This window comes from Oncorhynchus nerka, linkage group LG9b, assembly GCF_034236695.1.
Source record: "Oncorhynchus nerka isolate Pitt River linkage group LG9b, Oner_Uvic_2.0, whole genome shotgun sequence".
NCBI classification, from domain to species: domain Eukaryota; kingdom Metazoa; phylum Chordata; class Actinopteri; order Salmoniformes; family Salmonidae; genus Oncorhynchus; species Oncorhynchus nerka.
Window position 1 is genome coordinate 3,620,841 of NC_088424.1, and position 19,214 is coordinate 3,640,054.

Sequence of the window (19,214 nt, forward strand, 5' to 3'; positions counted from 1 at the left end):
TTCAAGTAAAACTTCCCAGTCGGAACGCCGAACTTCAGATTACTCTTCATAGCATGAACGCCTCCAATAGTTGTGCAATCGAACTCTATGGATAGAATTAATGCTGCGCTCACCTGCTAGTCGGAACTAGGACACTCAGAAATGTCAGACTTGCTAACTGGCTGAACGCGGCAGGTGTATAACCACAACCAGTAAGCAAGTTGAACATTTCTAAGTTTCCTAGTCATGACTAGCGCGCGAACGTGGCATTAGCCTGTCTCATGCTTCCCAGTCGAAACAGTTCACGCATATTTTATGTTGACATTTTGTGATGTTTTTGTTCGTTTTGGTATTGAAGCACGTAACGAATGCACGTTCAAAACAACTGAGAGCTCGGATTCCTCAATGAAGTGTTAATTGTTATTCAACGAGAGCCAATAGTTTCTATGCAATTTTTTTCACTTGATAAATACTGCACCACACATCTTGGTGAGATGTGAAATTTCGAGACTAAGACCTCAGCAAAAACGTCAGAATGCATTACAGACTTGTAGATTTTCCTTAGATGAATTCCGACTATCTTGAGGAAGTGTATACTGGCTACGTTGTCATGGTATCTCAGGGACAAACAGAAATATTGCAGCTTTTTTTTGTTGTTGATTTTTCACAGGGATGCTGGCCCATGTTGACACCAATGCTTCCCACAGTTGTGTCAAGTTGGCTGAATGTCCTGTGGGTGATGGACCATTCTTGATACACACTGGAAACTATTGAGTATGAAAAACTCAGCAGCATTGCAGTTCTTGACACACTCAAACCAGTGCGCCTGGCACCAACTACTATACCACGTTCAAAGGCACAATCTTTTGTCTTGGCCATTCACCCTCTGTATGGCACACATACACAATCTGTGTCTCAAGGCTTAAAACTCCTTTAACCTGTCTCCTCCCTTCACCTATACTGATTTAATTGGATTTAACAGGTGACATCAATAATGGATCATAGCATTCACCTGGTCAGTCTATGTCATGTAAAGAGCAGGTGTTACTAATGTTTTGTACACTCAGTGTGTACTGTATGGCTCTGGTCAGAATTATGTGACAATGACCTTCACAATCAGGAATGGAATCATTTAAGTAAAGAGCAGTCTACATAACTCTTTACTAACACAACGAAGACAGCGACTTTTACACCAAAAATGTTAACGTTCAAATATGGAGAATGATTTCATGACAGGGGAGAACATTTGAATTTGAAATATATCTAAAAAACAATATATTTAATTAGAAAATAGCATTTGAGTAGGCCTATGAAGAGGATATGTAAAATATCAAAGTGTGGAACAATTTGGTCCAGGAAACTTTTGGCTGTGTTTGCTGTAAACTATACCACTGGATTTTACATTTGCTGTTATAGCCTTGATATATACTACCGTTCAAAAGTTTGGGGCCACTTAGAAATGTCCTTGTTTTTGAAAGAAACGCACATTTTTTGTCCACTTAAAATAACATCAAATTGATCAGAAATACAGTGTAGACATTGTTAATGTTGTAAATGACTATTGTAGCTGGAAACGGCTGATTTTTAATGGAATATCTACATAGGCATACAGAGACCCATTATCATCAATCATCACTCCTGTGTTCCAATGGAATGTTGTGCTAGCTACATTAGCTACAGAGTAGCAAAGAAAAAGCAATTTCTCAGACTGGCCAATAAAACAAAAATATTAAGGGCAAAAGAACACAGACACTGGACAGAGGAACTCTGCCTAGAAGGCCAGCATCCCGGAGTCGCCTCCTCATGGTTGACGTTGAGACTGGTGTTTTGCTGGTACTATTTAATTAAGCTGCCAATTGAGGACTTGTGAGGCACCTGTTTTTCAAACTAGACACTAATGTACTTGTCCTCTTGCTCAGTTGTGCACCAGGGCCTCCCACTCCTCTTTCTATTCTGGTTGGAGACAGTTTGCGCTGTTCTGTGAAGGGAGTAGTACACAGCGTTGAATGAGATCTTCAGTTTCTTGGCCATTTCTCGCATGGAATAGCCTTCATTTCTCAGAATAAGAATAGACTGATGACTTTCAGAAGAAAGGTCTTTGTTTATGTCCATTTTGAGCATGTAATCGAACCCACAATTGCTGATGCTCCAGATACTCAACTAGTCTAAAGAAGGCCAGTTTTATTGCTTCTTTATTCAGGACAACAGTTTTCAGCTGTGCTAACATAATTGCAAAAGGGTTTTCTAATGATCAATTAGACTTTTAAAATGATAAACTTGGATTAGCTAACACAACATGCCATTAGAACACAGGAGTGATGGTTTCTGATAATGGGCCTCTGTACACCTATGTAGATATTCCATTAAAAATCATCCGTTTCCAGCTACAATAGTAATTTACAACAATTAACAACATCTACACTGTAGATCAATTTGTTATTTTAATGGACAAAAAATATATTTTCTTTCAAAAACAAGGACATTTCTAAGTGACCCCAAACATTTGAACGGTGGAGTATTTCAACACTTTTTTTTCGAGATTCCACTAATCTTTCAGTGATAATATCTGATAGTAAAACAATTCATGCCATGAATGAGAATAACCCCATTTATAATGCCCAAATCATTTCTCGTATCCAGATTTTTTGTTTGTGTTGCCATGACGTTTCTTTCAGACCGGATCTCACCTGAGATCCGCTCCAACTGGAAGGTTTCTTACCTTGATGAGTTTCACGTGGGAACCAACTTCTCAAAATGCAACTGAAACTGTCCGCCATGGACCTCCCTAAGACAGAGGTACATGTAGAATCTGGGGTCCAACATGGCACCATCTTCTCTCTCACCAATAAGGTCATTGGGTGATGAGTATATGACATTGATAGCTCCCTGCATTCAAATCAAATCAAATCAAATTTATTTATATAGCCCTTCGTACATCAGCTGATATCTCAAAGTGCTGTACAGAAATTAGCTAATTAGCTATTCATGAATTAGCTATTCATCACTCAGTGCAAGCTTCACTTCAATAAGCAGCCTCAAGACTATTATATTGTGCTTCACATGACTCCATAATCTGTCTGGCTAACTAGATCATTGGCCAGGTCCTTGACAAAGCATCCATGCAAATTCTTCTAAAGGAGTTAAACCTCCCTAACGCATCATCTGGGGTTTCCTCCATCTCCCCAGGAGTGCTGCCAGTGAGCTCTGTGACCCCTCAGGATTGCACACTGCTGGCTGAAGCCCCTGGTAAACTACAGATTCCTATCAGTGATGACGCCCTCTAGCCTTTCCACTGCTACAGGTGGGAGGAAGCAGGACTTCCAGGGACTCCGGAGAGCACAGAGAGGGCAGAGGAAAGTAGAAGAAGCCTTTAAGCATTACTAAGCACTCGGTTGTACTTGTACTCTGTATTTCATTTCTCAAATAGTGTAGCAATACATCCCGTCAATACAGAATGTTGAAGAAAGTTGTGAATTACGTTTTTTTTCTACTTCGGTTTTTGTCTTTCTTTTTCAGGCTCACTGAGTTGCTAAGGCAGAGAAAGAGGAATAATCTGCATCATATTTTTTTATTTGAACATTTTATTGTCGTTTTTAAAATTGTTTTGAACGTTGAAGAATGTTCAGTAAATTAATTGAAAACATAAGTAGGCCTACTGTCTAATTAGAGTATAAAACTTGCACGAACAATAGAAATGCAGGTTTTAAGCATGAAGTTGCACTATTTCAAAGCACACATTTAACTCAAAGGACCTATTTATCTTTGACAAAATACAACACATTTCACAACATCAACTGAATAAAGAAAAACCTATCAAACAGATAAATTCTTGAATATCTGAGTCCAAAAGGAGATTTTCTACACATTATTATCTTCATAATAGAAGATTATAAACAACATTACATTTCCTGGTGTGCACGATCTGACACAGCATTCCTACGTTTTATTATCACAGACATAACGAATAATTTTTTACAGAACTGTCCCACACGCTAAAAACTAGATTGTGATAGAGAGAGAGAGAGAGAGAGAGAGAGAGAGATGGAGCGAGACAGAGAGGTGGTGTTTTCATAGTGTGCAATAGACATTGTTAATATAAATATACATGGCTCTGGCGAATAGAGATATAGGGAGTCAACTCAAATTGAGAGAGAAAGAGGCTGAGAGAGAGATGAATAGAACATTGCATGCAGTTTTCAGTCAGTTCTCACGTGCTAGTTCTAATTTATGGGGTCCTCAAAGGAGGAAGGACCATACTTTGCCGTCCCTTAAATGTAGAAGGACCATAGATGTTGGTCCATGTTACAAAAAAGGGTGAAGTGTAGGATAAAGTTGCCCCTAAACGCTGATCTTCATTTAGTTTTGCAGGGGAAGCTGATCCTAGATCTGTACCTAGGGGAACTTTTACCCCAGAGCACTTTATATAATCATGGTCTATATATGAGCTGCTATTCCTGGCTCTCCCCAAGCTGGCTGTATATCTCCTGAAAAGTAGGTCTCTGTTTGGCATTTCTCCTCCAGCAACCCAACATCAGGCTGCTATAGACCGCATCGGGGCAACAGGCAGGCCTCGGCAGGTACACCTGAGAAGAAACAACATTTTAGGAAATTACAGGAAAAACACATTTTTACAAAATGACCAGATTTGGGATGTTTTGTCACACATATTTCACACAGTGAATGTCTGTCAACCCCAACAATGAGTAAACTGTAACATGCTGACCAGACCGGACACGTTGCGTGTGCGAGCATTGCAAAATAAATGTAGAAATCCATGTTATTCAATTATTGCACCCACACTGCTCGCGCGCACAAAGAGCGTCTGCGAAGCCAATGGCTAAAATAGAAGTCATTCCTATTTCTGACGCAGAACGCGCTGCAAGTCCTGCCTCTCCCATCTCCTCATTGGTTTATAGAAGCAGGTACCCACGTGCCATCTCCTCATTGGTTACACCCACGTGGGTGATTGAAAGACAAACTGTTTTGCTGGTTGTCGTGGTAATATTGGGAAAGTGTAGATGCCAATCACCATGTAAGTTCAAAGATGAATAAGCCTGGAAGGAGGAGAGATGACTAGAAACGATTCGGTTGACTGTTTTATGTGTGGATTAATTGTCGGAGTAGAGGACCTTGTGCGTTTAGGGTAAAATAACAACTCAATGTTTATATCCCAGGACAAATTAGCTAGCAACAGCAAGCTAGCTAAATAGGACAAATTAGCTATCAAGTGCAAGCTAACTAGATAAATTGCCATACATGTTTAATGCTTTTCGACCTGTCCCCAAATTATTGTCATTGGTTCAGAGTTTGTTTTGATATTTTAACCTGCGTGTCGTGTTCGCGTTTGGTGTAGGTGTAACGGATGTGAAACGGCTAGCTTAGTTAGCGGTGGTGCGCGCTAAATAGCGTTTCGATCGGTGATGTCACTTGCTCTGAGACCTTGAAGTAGTGGTTCCCCGCGGCTTTTGTGGAGCGATGGGTAACGAGTCAGTTGTTGATGTGTGCAGAGGGTCCCTGGTTCGCACCTGGGTATTGGCGAGGGGACAGTCTAAATTTATACTGTTACATAAGGGGGACAAAATAAATGTATGCACGATAGTGCATTTAGCTGAGCAGCAACCAAAAATAATATTTAGTCATGTAGACTGACAAACCTGGTTCTATACCCGTTTTGTTGCATGTACACATATTGCTGCCATAGAACAGTGCTGATTGCATGCCGACATAGTAAACATGTGGTAGCCATACACGGTACAAAAGGTACTATTTACAACCTAAAAGGGTTCTTAGCTGTCCCCATAGGAAACCAATTTTGGTTCCAGGTAGAACCCTTTTGGGTTCCATGTAAAACCCGGGTTCTACATGGAACCCAAAAGGGTTCTACCTGGAACCAAAAAGGGCTCTCCTAGGGGGACAGCCGAATAACCCTTTTGGAACTCTTTTTTCTAAGAGTGTAGTAAATACACTAGTGTGTAGTCACCTGCTTGCCCTGGTCCCTGAAGAACTCGCCGGTGTTCTCGATGACCTGCTCGTCGGAAAACTGCGAGTAGGGTTGCTCTTCACACAGGGTCAGAATCTCCCACAGAGTCACACCAAAAGCCCACACGTCGCTGGCCATGGTGAACTTACCCTGGGAGAGGCACACAGTCATTTGACTCATATCTAAACACAGGGAAACATGTTTGGTTGAAAACTACATGCGACAGAACATTACCAGCTAATATCAGCTCTCTCCAAAACTCCTCACCAATAGGATGCTCTCCCATGACATCCAGCGAATAGGAAGAACGGCCCGCCCCTGGATACGGTAGTAGTCACCGCGATACAGGTTCCGGCTCATGCCGAAGTCAGCGATCTTGATGGTGTAGTTCTTGCCCACCAGACAGTTGCGCGTGGCCAGGTCGCGGTGGACAAAGTTGAGAGAGGACAGGTACTTCATTCCAGAGGCTACCTGTGTAGCCATGCTCATCAGGTTGCTATAGCTAAGATGATATGAGAGTATTGAAAAGTAATTGAACTCTGAACTTGTATATATATATAATGACAAAGAGAGGGCAATAGTATGTAACATTTTTGCTCCTTTTAAAGTGCATGACAAACTTTTTAATATTGCGCTATTGCATCGGTTTCCGCATACTGTTATGAACTATATGGATGAAAAAATTGACTTGATAAATAAAAAGTAAGAAAATGAATTATTATTATGATTACAGTATCACCTTTCATAATAACCCTAATCGGGGATGTCATTATCTAGTACAATTATGCAGATGTAACGTACCTGACCGTGGCTTTGTCACTAGATTGTATCTCCTCCACCTCGTCCAATTGATGGCTGGACAAGAACTGGTTAAGGTCTCCATTTTCCATGTACTCCGTGATCATGCAGAGGGGGTCGCTCTCCACACACACTGCCAGCAGGCTGACGATGTTAGGGTCCCTCAGCCGAGACATGATCCTGATCTCCTTCAGGAAGTCATTCCTGTAACACGAGGTGGTAACGGCTATGACGTATTCCAGTCACACTTTACATTAAGTTGCACAAACATACCATGCAGTTTCTCCTTCAATAAGCCATTCTTGTAACTAACACTGGACAATAACAGACACCTGCTAGCAAACCAATCAATCAAATGTATTTCTAAAGCTCTTTTCTACATCAGCAGATGTCACAAAGTGCTGTACAGAAACCCAGCCTAAAACCCCAAACGGCAAGCAATGCAGATGTAGAAGCACGGTGGCTAGGAAAAACTCCCTAGAAATGCAGGAACCTAGGAAGAAACCTAGAGAGGAACCAGGCTCTGAGTGGTGGCCAGTCCTCTTCTGGCTGTGCCGGGTGGAGATTATAAGAGTACATGGCCATTAAGGTCAGATTGTTCTTCAAGGTGTTCAAACGTTCATAGATGACTAGCAGGGTCAAATAATAATCACAGTGGTTGTAGATGGTGCAACAGGTCAGTACCTCAGGAGTAAATGTCAGTTGGTTTTTCATAGCAGACCATTCAGAGGTCGAGACAGCAGGTGCTGTAGAGAGATAGAGTGCTAGTCACACTTTACATTGAGTTGCACAGATAGTTTCTCCTTCAGGAAGTCATTGGTGTGACATAAGATAACGGCTCTGACACCTGCCTGTCACACTTTACCTTGTCACACCATGTAGTTTCACTTTCAAAAAGTAATTCCTGTTACAACGCATGGTAACCGATGTGACACCTGGCAAAATAGGGAAAATGCAGTGCTCTTTCCGTTTGTTGATTGGTCAACTTACCTAGTCTTACTTGGTAGATTATTGTGAACACATTCTCTGTTACAACTGGCCAATGGCAAGACACCAAGAACACAAAGTGAAAGATGAGGCAAGAACAAGCATTGTAGTCATTCGGATCACAAAAGTAATTTTCCATACTGTAAATCATGTGGCTCTTGTACTTAGGACAGTACAGTTGTCAAGGAAACAGTTCCAGATCCAGTGCTCTCACCTTGCGTTCTTGTTGGCATCCTCCCTCAGTGTCTTCACAGCCACCAGAATAGGTGTGTCATCGCTGCCCTCTACCTCATTTGAGCGGTCATTGACCTCTTCAGACAGATCCTTTTCCACAATGTCCTGCATGCCCTCGGCCTCACACAGGTGCACCTGTGAGAAGAAACAACGGCATTTTACTATTGATGTTTCATCTGTCTAGCAAGAAAGCAAGAGTCATCTGACTTTAGTTTTTTAAAATTGCTTTCCTGCATGTTTGCACGCATGCACGCACACACACACACACACACACACACACACACACTCTCGCCAGTTTTATTCCATACCTCTCCAAACTGTCCCTCTCCCAGTTTCTCCTTAAAGGTGAGCTTGTCCCTGGGGAACTCCCTCATGGCCGTGTCCTTCCCAGAGAGCAGACTCATGTTGACGGCCGTGATGGAGTAGGTGTTGCTGCCCGTAGTCCCCTCCTGCAGGCTCACAATGTCTGCCTCGGCATAGTGGGGAGCCCCGTCTGATCCACAGGCCTGGGGTGGTCTGGAGGAGGAGCTAGTCCCTGCGGTGAAGTACATAGAGCATAAGTTTCACACTTCAGTAAGATGTGACCTGATCAAGACCATTGAAATGTTCTTGTGACCTTCCAAGTTAACAATACTGATATTTCTAGCCACAACCCAAAAGTAACTAGGGATCACTATACCCACCATATGAGAAACACTAGCTTGAAAGGACATTTGTCATATTTTTTGTCATATTTTCACACCTCAAAAGTTAGTCTAACTGTTAAACTTTGATTTTGGATTGTACTTTCCCTTGAATCCACTCACCCAGCTCCTCAGTGGACTGGGCGAACTCGGGCAGCTTGCGGATGAGGCGGGAGGGCTCCTGGTAGTCAGAGGAGCAGAGGGGGAAGATCCTCTCGTAGGTGGAGTTGGAGCCTTCCCCGCTGGACTGGGACGAGTGGTGGAAAGAGAAGGCCTGGGTTTGGACGGCCAGACGGGCCGACAGCTCGTCGTCTAGCATACGCCGCGAAGCCTGGAGGGAAGGGTAGTTACTGTTATAAGCTGTGTGTGTTGTAATGTTTGGTGGCACCAGAGAGAAAAGGTAGAGGGCGCTCTCGGGACAACGGAAGCAATCAATGGCAAAGATAAGAGGTGCATCTTCTAGCTTTTCTAACACTGTGGTTGGCACCAAGTCAAACATTGACAGATGTTGTAATCTTGTGTTTAAGTTTAGCTGAGAGGCCATGCAAATCGATGTTCGGGGATACATTACAGCTAATAAGAAACACTTGAGGTAAAAAAAAACGTTTAAAAACTTCAATCAACAACTTTGATCAGTGTCATTTGCAGTCTTAGTTTCTGACTTCCTTTTTTAGCCCGGCAGCAGTATTTATTTTATAACAAGACAGAGAAGTTTCCTCGTAGCTATTAGATCAACCCTAATGATTTCCGCTCTGAAAACACCTCAGAGAATAAAAATCTGTTACATACCTTCTCTAGCATCTTCTGCCAGACCTGGCGCCACAGAATGATGACTATGATGGCCAAAAGGATGACGATGATGGCCACCAGGCAGCCAATCAGGATCCGGGTGTTGCTTTCATCCACTTTGTGGATGGGGTCATCTCCTAATGTACCAGAAGGTATAAAATATTTAACAGAGAGCTTCGTTGCTTCCTCCGTCCTTGTTTGCTCAATTCCTTACCTCCCTGTCAAAGCGCATTGGAGCGAAGAATCCAAGATCCCTCACTGAAGGAGTTGAGGATACAAAGATTTGACAGCTTGAAACATTTTATGGCATTATAATATTTATTACAAGAAAGGGTGGTCATCAAGACGTTTAGTGCTCACATCACATGTAAGCTTTTCATTAAAAAAAAATAATAATTATAATGTCATCCTCAGTAAGTGTTGTATTTATCATTCATCAATGCTGTTGTAATTTCCCATCATATTGCACAGTAACTAACCTCTATTCGTCATATGCAACAGTATTTTAAGAACAGGCAGCAGAGGGCACTATTGAATGCAAAAAGGAGACAGGGTTGGCGAAGACAAAACAGGTAAGAACGTAGCTGGAGCTAACCTGGAATAACATTTGTCGGGTGGCCACGTTTGCGGGAGTCGGAGATGTGTTATAAACTGCTGTCCCCGCTGAAAGAGGGGGGGGGGGGGGGGCGAGAGAGATAGAGAGGGAGAAAGGAGAAATATCATCATCTATTCTGAAACAGAGTGGAACGGGGAGAGACACCACCTGAACTAAAACACAATATGTTTTTCGTTCCCTGTTACAAAAATGTTTAGTTACAGTGAGCCCTACTGAACATGACCCAGGCAACTCAAGTCTCACCTGACTGGAAGGCCACCTCGCTGATCATCATCCAAGCCTCGTTGAAGGCAAAGCGGCACTTGATGGCACTGGCCATGCGGTCCCCCAGGGGCACGGTGATGAACCGGGCACTCTGGCTGACCTGGTCCACCGGGAGACGTAAGGACACTGGCTGGGACTCCCAGTCCAACTCGGACGTACGGAAGTAACACGAGGCCTGCCGAAACATTCTCACGCCGCGGCTGAACATGTTATTGCAGTGCACCTACGGAGAGAGGAGGAAAACTATCAACTATAACACTCGAGTGTAGAGTGTACGTACTGTGGTATACTGTCTGTCACTGCATGGTTTGAAGTACAAATTAGATGTCCAGGTGCTATTCAGCCAATGACGAAACAATTGGAGGCTAAAGTTGTTGGACATATGCCTAAATATTTAGCCACTCTTGAAGGACAAAACAGACCTCCACATATGCCTGAATACAGTATCTTTTGCACACCTACTGAGTGGACCAATGACACAAGGTTATGGTCGGTCTGAAATTACATCAACAAAACCAGAATTTCAACCCGTTTTGCCCAGTTTTTCCCGTTGGGAACATGATAAAACCACATCCTTTCTCCACCTCCTTTTGTACAAGTTGACCTCTCACCTTCATCGAGGTGAAGTTGCGTACGCGGTCAAATTCGAAAGTCATCTCCACGTAGCCCTTAGGGAAGCTCTCATTGGTCCAACCCACATAATCGTATCCGGGCCACACGCCGTACACGTGACTGTGGAGGAAGTCATCAAGACCCCACGTCCCGTCAGTCAGCTGGCCCAGGCCTTCCTCCATACTGGGGGGAGAAAGGAGAAAGGACCGTTACTCCCATCCACTACGGTTTTGCCCTTGTATCATGGCACTTAATCCCTAACTCATACCGAGGAGAGAAAGGAAAAAAGGAGGTCTTTGTTGCTATCATGCCTGTGTTGAATCCACTTGTGTCTTGCACGTCATCATTTCACACTATCATACTGACCCGAACCGTATTGTGCTGGCTTAGATCATTTCCTTTCACATGGTTCTTTTCTGCACGGTTCCAAAAACTATGGTGGATACAAAACCAGGCCAGGGCAGGACAGCTTGGCTCCGCTTAGCTCAGTAGTGTGACAAGAGTTGTCCACAGAATCCTCACATGGGTCAAGAATGGCTCACAACTTTGTTAAATAGTACCTTCGGGTCAGAGTCACTTAGGATGTGGACCATTTAACGCTTCTTAACAGTTTTGTACTTAGAAAATGCCACTGTTGAAGTACAAATATACTAAAACAAACCCAACTGACTGTAGACCCATGGATCCATCGTAGACCGAGTCATTGAGGTGGACGTCCAGGCCTCTGTAGGTCATCTCCTGGCCGGCCGGAGCACTGTAGGACACCAGGCCATCTGCAATAACACACAGCCAGGGACAGGTCAAAGGAAAGGTCACAATCAATGACAGTGGCCGTTTTACATCCGCCTGGTCTAAATTTTGCTTTACATTCCAACTCTGGGAGCATCTAGGCTATTCTCTTTTCTTTCAGTTTCATATACGGAAAGGATGTAGGATGGGATTAGATATAGGATGTAGGATAGAATGGGATTAGATATAGGATGTAGGATAAAATGGGATTAGATACAGGATAGGATGGGATTAGATATAGGATATGGGATTAAATATATGCTGTAGGATAGGATGGGATTAGATATAGGATAGGATAGGATGAGATTAGATATAGGATGTACTGTAGTGTGTCTGACCTAGCCATTCACAGCCATAGAGCTCTACCCTCATGCACACAATCATGGAGTGGTCTGTGATTGGCATGAAGCGTACGAAGTGGGCAATGATGGGTGGCTCTAGGTCCTTCAACACCACATCATAGGCATTCATGTTCCCCTCAATCACCTGCAGACAGGAACAGGAAAGAGCATCATCATCCTCATCCAAAAACTACAGTCACTAAACATCGAATGCCAACAAACACAGCCAGACAAGAATGGAAGTTATAGAAAGTCACACCAATCACAAAGCCAATCAAAGCAAGATTGTGCAACCAATGGAGTAGTCCCAAAAGTGAAAACCCAGCCCAACAGTTGGGCCCAAACTGGCACTCCAGGCTGGCTCAATCAAACACTCAAAGTATTTGAAAGAAAATTCATACTCTTTGAACCCAGCCCTGAGAGCGAAAGGACATTGAATCAACATTGGAAAAACATTGAAAGCAGATGTCAGAATGGATTCTGGTAGTATGGACACTAGTTTGCATCTGCTCACCTGCCTGCCTTTCCTGTCGTGCCAGGCCACCCAGCGGCTGCCGTCACGGCTGTACTTGATGCGGTAGCGCTGGGCAAACTCATTGCCCATGCCGTCGGCGTGGCGACCCTGGGTGCCCACGAGCGTGATGAAGTGCAGCGAACGCAGGTCCACCTGGAGGAAATCCTTCGGGCCGCCTGCGTCCGTCTCTGCCATGATGTTGGGGCACCATGCCCCGTCACCATCTCCATCGTCAAAGTCCAATCTGAGGAGGAGAGGGGGGAAGGAAGGGAGGAGGCAGTAGGAGTAGAAGGGAATTGCATATTAGAAGGGATTATAATATTTAGTCAATTGAATAATAAAAATGCCTTCCTCCCTTATTTTAAGGAATCACTGATCTGACAAGGTTGGATTGGTGAAGGGCAATAAGGCAGTCAGTCTTGCCTTCACTCAGACAGTACAGTCAGTACTCTGATTACCTGACGGAAAAGAGTTTAGAGTGTGTAGGCATCTACAATATGGTGACAATGTGGATAGCATACCTGCCATATCTTGCTGCTGTAGACTCTGACCACTGACTAGAAGCAGAGATATCCTCATCAAGAATCTGTCCTCCAGTCATACCCAGAGGATACCGACACACACCTAAAAGCAGATACAGTGTTATAGATGCATGTTTTTCGGGTCAGGTGTTTTTTTCCTGACCATGTGGCCTGATCAGGGAAAAACTCCAGGACCTAGTTAAAAGCTATGACAATGGCAAATGAAACAGATTCAACTCATGTCATCAACAAGTCACTGAGATGTTTGGTGTGTGCGTTTGTGTGTGTGTGTGTATCTATGGACGGGAACGTATTCCCGAAGTCCATGAGTGTGCCACACTGCACATGCATTTGGTAGGATCTGGCTTGAGTCAGAACTGAAGTGGACAGGGCACAACCCTCCCCCAGCTTCTTCCTTTAGGCCTGGGAGGCCCCACTGAAACAGAGGCATCACTATGTAGGTGCCAGTCCAAGCAAAAAGAGTAGGGAGGGGCCCCTTCAGTTTTCCTCCTCTTTATTTTGCATCTCTTTTTCTATCTTTTGTACCAGAGCCAAAGTCACAGACAGTTTTAGACTTAGTGCTGTAACCATTGGAAACAAAACCCCTCCAAAAATGTAAAACTCGAATTGCTCAAGATATTATTACGGTGGTTTAAAACAACATTTATTATAGCAAGAAAGAGAAAAACCATGAGCTGTTAAAACAGCGATTGAGGTGCGTGTGTGTGTGTCTGTGTGTGTGTGTGTGTTTGTGTGTGCGTGTGTGTGTGTGTGAGAACAAATAGCTTCTTCGTCTACTGTGTCAGTGATCAAATCAAATCACATTTTATTTGTCACATGCGCATGAATACAACAGGTGTAGTAGACCTTACAGTGAAATGCTTATTTACAAACCCTTAACCAACAATGGCGTTTTAAGAAAATTAAGTGTTAAGTAAAAAAAATAAAATGCCCCAAAATAAAAGTAACAAATAATTAAAGAGTAGCATTAAAAATAACAATAGTGAGGCTATATACAGGAGGTACCGGTACAGAGTCAATGTGCGGGGGCACCGGTGAGTCGAGGTAATTGAGGTAATATGTACATGTAGGTAGATGTAGTTAACTTATTGTGCATAACTGTTAACTCTGTTCTACTGTTACTGTACCTGCCTATTACCCTTCATTCTGGATCTGCTTACAACTCAAAGTAACACTGAAACATAGAAATAGACTTTGAGAGCTTGTGGACAAAATCTGCTTCATACAGTGAAACTATTTCAAGTGGAAAAGTCCAGGAGAGGTAGGTTATGAATGAGTGCCTCTCCTGTCACCCTGCTCCTTAGCACTGACACAGACGTACGAACACACACACACACGCACGCACACACACCAGAAGCTCACTCCATACCTCCAGCAGCCTTTTTCTCCATCAGCCTCTTTTCTCCTGCCCCTACAGCTTTTCAGACATTTCCTGAATGCCCCCAGCCTGTGAATGGTTTGCCTGTTCTCACATATTTGCTGTCTGACCAATCTACCAATGGCTAAACCCCACACGCGCGCACTTACACACGCACACCTTGACGGTGATGACCTAACCAGCCCACCTAGCTATTACAGCGTGCTAGTATCTCCATCATGTCAACACCTTGACTTGACTACAATGAGGTAATATCCCCTTCAGTTAGACGTATGTACTGTATAAAGAAAGGCTTTCGAAAATGCAGAGACGTGACATGAACATGTAACATCTTAAAATGAGTAAACAAACACTTAACATCCTTTTCAGATATACTGAGTCAACCAAATCAAGCTGCACTGTCTTGGCCTCGGTTACACATCCACTGTAGTTACTGGGACCATGCTGGAGAGGGCATCTAAGCCAGCACAGTGCAGCTCTGATAGTGTGAAAAGGCTATGAGTTGACTTCCATGTACAGTACCTGGGTTGACTTGGGTCCTTACAGTAGTGAGGAGGAATAGCAGGAGACAATGTCTTATCTGTAGAGCCTTCATCTCAGAGGCAGGAGCTGAACACCTGACAGAATGTTTCACAAGTTCAGTATAACAACAACAACAGCAACCACAATATGTATGTAATGATACGTACGTAGGGGTTGTACTTGCACCATCCGTTGGTCAATGCTAGCCTTCTCTCTAATCTCAACTTTTTTCTCTATATAAATAGAAATGTTGGTAAATTAGCTTTTATTGTTGGAAGAAATTATGAAAGAGAATGGTGGCTTTTTCCCCACCATCTAATAAAGGCATGGAGGTATTCAATGACGGAGATGTACTTGTTTAAAATATATCACTTGATGGTTTCATTTCAGAGACAAATGATCATGGTTTTTGCTAAATGCTATATATCCGCCTCACTCTAAGAGCAATAGGTAATACTGCTACGTTTTACACAGTCAAATGTAACAAATAACTACATAAAGAACTGTACAAATGATACATTTGTGACATCAATATTATATATATATATAATTTAAGACAGTAATATGAGATCTGTATGTACAACATTTACATTTGACATTTTTGTAATTTAGCAGATGCTCTTATCCAGAGCAAATTACAGTAAGTGCATTCATCTTAACGTGAGACAACCACATATAACATTCAAATATACAGGATGCGAACATTCCATTCCAGCTAAACAATGGATATAGGCTATAGAGTTTAGCAAAAATAAAAAATATATCCTACACATCTGTGAATTAAAATCGGAGACCAGTCATTTTTTTAAACACACATGAAGGTGTGTTTAACCCACAAGCAATCACTTCTGATGAAAAAAACACAAATGTGAAAAATTGGTGGATATAGCGTTTTGGAAAATAAACTCTTAATTTATGATTCATATATTTGACCAGTTTAATGTCCCCTGCCAAGAACAAAATGTCCCTTCGGTATAATGATGAAGATTGACCATTTATCGATTGATCCAATGCATCAGGGTCAATTCCACATCAGGCTCAATTCCATATCAATCTAGTCAATTCAGGATATGAATTGAAATTCAATTCAAGGAATGAAAACAGGAATCCATTCGCCATTAGTATTTTCAATTCACTCTTTATGGAGTTGAAATGGAATGGACCTCAACCAAACAACGCATACAGTATACAAAGAAGACCCCCTAAACACATTCTAAGATTATGCACCTATCTAAGCCATTGGTTCCAACCAGCGGCAGACATACACAGAGACCCCCTTGTATGGTCTACTCAGGTAATTGACTACCCCTCCATCCACAGTACATGCAGTATAAGTCCCCAATGCTTATTTATCTTTTAAAAAGCCTGTAAATGTCTCGGTGAAATATGTCTACTGCACAAATATGCTCTACATGGCTACCCTCCTGTACTTTCAGTAATTTATGTGGTGAGTTTACCCCAAAAATGTGAGTGGGGGGGAAAAGTACTGACTGTGTGGTTCTGTGTAGCCCTGGTGAGTTGGTGAATTCACATGGACGCTAATCTGATGCCCACGGATCCTTGCTGTAAAGTGCTGCCTTTGTGCTTTTGTGTGGTCCTGTCCTGCGTTAGGCCTATTTCATCATGCTAAACTCGGACTGCTCTCTGCCTCAGTTGGGTGTGTGTATGTGTAGGGTCAGGAGTTTTCCTCTGGTCAGGTCAGAAAACTCTGGGCCCTAGTTATAATAATGTGTGATTCGAAAAATAACCTCAGCATTTAGGTCATATCCACCATGGTTAATATACTAATAATGTTAATGTCCATGTGTCACTTACATGTCAATACTGACACTGGCAGGTCAGGTGACTAGTGTATTCAAATAAAGTATCAAAATGAACATAAACATTCAAATAAAGTCAATCATTAGAAGAGAATGGAATTCCACTTTTTCCTCAAGCGAATAAAATAACGACAAAATAGTGAACTATTATCTGAAGGAAAATAACTTATTTTTGTTAAACAACTTATTTATATTTACATGTCAATCAAGATTGGGAGGTACCAGCTCAACGTTTCTCAGCTTTCAATTCCATTGATGACAAATACACCCATAGCTGTCACCGAAACGTGGCTACTAGCAGTGTCAAAATGCAATGCCAAATGACGTTCTATAAAAGTAAGAGTAATCGGAGGAGAATAATGACCACACTTACTTTTCACTGCCTTCCCAAAATCCTTAGTAGTCCAGGGGAATATTATTCCATAATCGACTGGATAAAATTCAAAAGTCTATTACACTGTAATATACTTTCTTCCCGGGACTTTCTGGGGAAGAAGGAGGAAAAGGGCTGATGTAAAAGCAAGCTCTCCCACTAGAGGAAAGAGAAATGAGGGAAAAAATGAAATAAAAATAACACACTCTGGGATTCTTTGGTGTGATGCCAAAAAGCCCCAGAATTCCACCTGATGCACATAAGGTTTCAATTATGGCCTGGAGAGCTGTAAGGGAGCTAGTTTAGAGCAGGCTTCTGTTGAGCAGCCAAGTGCTACTGAAGAAGGACCCGAGTTTACATTCATCCTGTGGAAACCTGTTCATTACTGTGGGTGTGATGGGGTTTTATAGGGCTTCTAAAAGTATCATGCAGAATGTAGGCCAAAAAAGAAACATTGCTGGACAGAGAAGTCAAATCATGTCTGACTGAACTTGGATGATCCTTTTCTGTTACTTATTGAAGTGTTATTGATCTTTTTTTCAACTGTATGAAAAAAGTAATGTCCACTCTTTGTTTACTTACAGCAGTGAGTGGATCTCACCAGTTTTTCAACAGTGGTTCTTTTGTGTCCAGCTCATGCCAATTTAGCATGGATTGAGACTGACCTGGAACTGCCACACCTCAGTTTTGGAGTTTACCATGAGAGGGCAGCAGGGACGGCTCCAGTCATAATTGACATAAGTGGTCGCTTAGGGCCCCTGACCGCTAGGTGACCCCTCAACCACAAAAAAAAAATATATATATATTAAATACACTGAGTGTACAAAACATTAAGAACACCTTCCTAATATTGAATTGCACCTAGGGCTGTTACGGTGATTGTATTACCGCCACACCAGCGGTCAAGAGGCATGAAGGCAGTCAAATTTTTCTTGACCGTTTAGTCACGGTAATTAAGCTTCCCCAAGCTCTGATGCTGCTGATGGTAATTCGTAGGCTACCAAACTTGCTAAATGCCTGGAACTCAGCACTCTATTGTCACTCTGAAATCAATGCAAATGTAATCGAAAATCAAGTTAATGAGAGCCCATGAGCTCATGTTGCACAACACTTCTATAGGCTAAGCAATATCATGAGAAAACAGAGTGATGGCTTCTATTAATCTTAGGGATAGCCCCCTTTTTTCAATTTTCGCCTAAATGACATACCCAAATGGAACTGCCTGTAGCTCAGGCACTGAAGCAAGGATGTGCATATTCTTGGTACCATTTGAAAGGAAACATTTTGAAGTTTGTGGAAATGTGAATTGTAGGATAATATAACACAATAGATTTGGTAGAAGAAAATACAAAGAAAAAACCAACCAGTCTTTTTCAACCACCATCTTTGAAATGCAAGAGAAAGGTCATAGTTGTAGCCCATCACTCTGGTTGTAATTCCGATAGTGTCCAAAACATGGCAGCAGTGTATGTGCAAGGTTTCAGATGGATAACTTGAAAAATGTGTGGACAACAATACTTTTAGTGTGAAGTCCCCAGGTACATTTAGGCAAACCGTGAAGCAGACATTTGCATTCATATTCCATTTTTCTGCAAGAATATCGTCAAATTTGTATACTTTGACTTTGATTTAGCTTTCCAAGTATTAGTAGCCATATTATAAGTTCAACATTTGCAAAACAACCAGTTTTCATAACTTCATAACTCTGAATATCCTTATCATTTTTTGTCCAAAATGAAAAGGCATGCTGTTGTTAGAAGCTACATTTTACGACATATATATGGTTTCCGGATACTCCCGTAAAGCCCAGCTAATTCGCTATCTAGCTAGCTTTGTTTGACCCTGATTAATGCTCAGTTGACAAAGATACAGTCGTTCAAGAGATGGCCGCCCGCGTCATCGACGTGCCATGAAGGCTTCGCTCTCTGAACAAATAGGGTGTCCTATAGGATATACAACAGCCCTAATGAAATAGTGAAGTCTTGTTACCTTC

General features: G+C 42.3%; 1 protein-coding gene across 1 annotated transcript; it reads right to left on the minus strand.

Annotated features, from left to right (window-relative positions):
* Nucleotides 1–3,516: 3,516 nt before the first annotated feature.
* LOC115114124 (discoidin domain-containing receptor 2-like) lies at nt 3,517–17,378 on the minus strand. The gene is given in 18 exon segments (XM_029642125.2): nt 3,517–4,562; nt 5,960–6,109; nt 6,227–6,461; nt 6,761–6,961; nt 7,959–8,113; nt 8,287–8,513; nt 8,785–8,992; nt 9,451–9,587; nt 10,046–10,082; nt 10,085–10,113; nt 10,310–10,553; nt 10,942–11,125; nt 11,604–11,715; nt 12,070–12,217; nt 12,587–12,830; nt 13,108–13,210; nt 15,029–15,123; nt 17,222–17,378. Coding segments are annotated over 17 exon segments (2,622 nt in total). The 5' UTR covers nt 15,102–15,123; nt 17,222–17,378; the 3' UTR covers nt 3,517–4,427.
* Nucleotides 17,379–19,214: the final 1,836 nt, after the last annotated feature.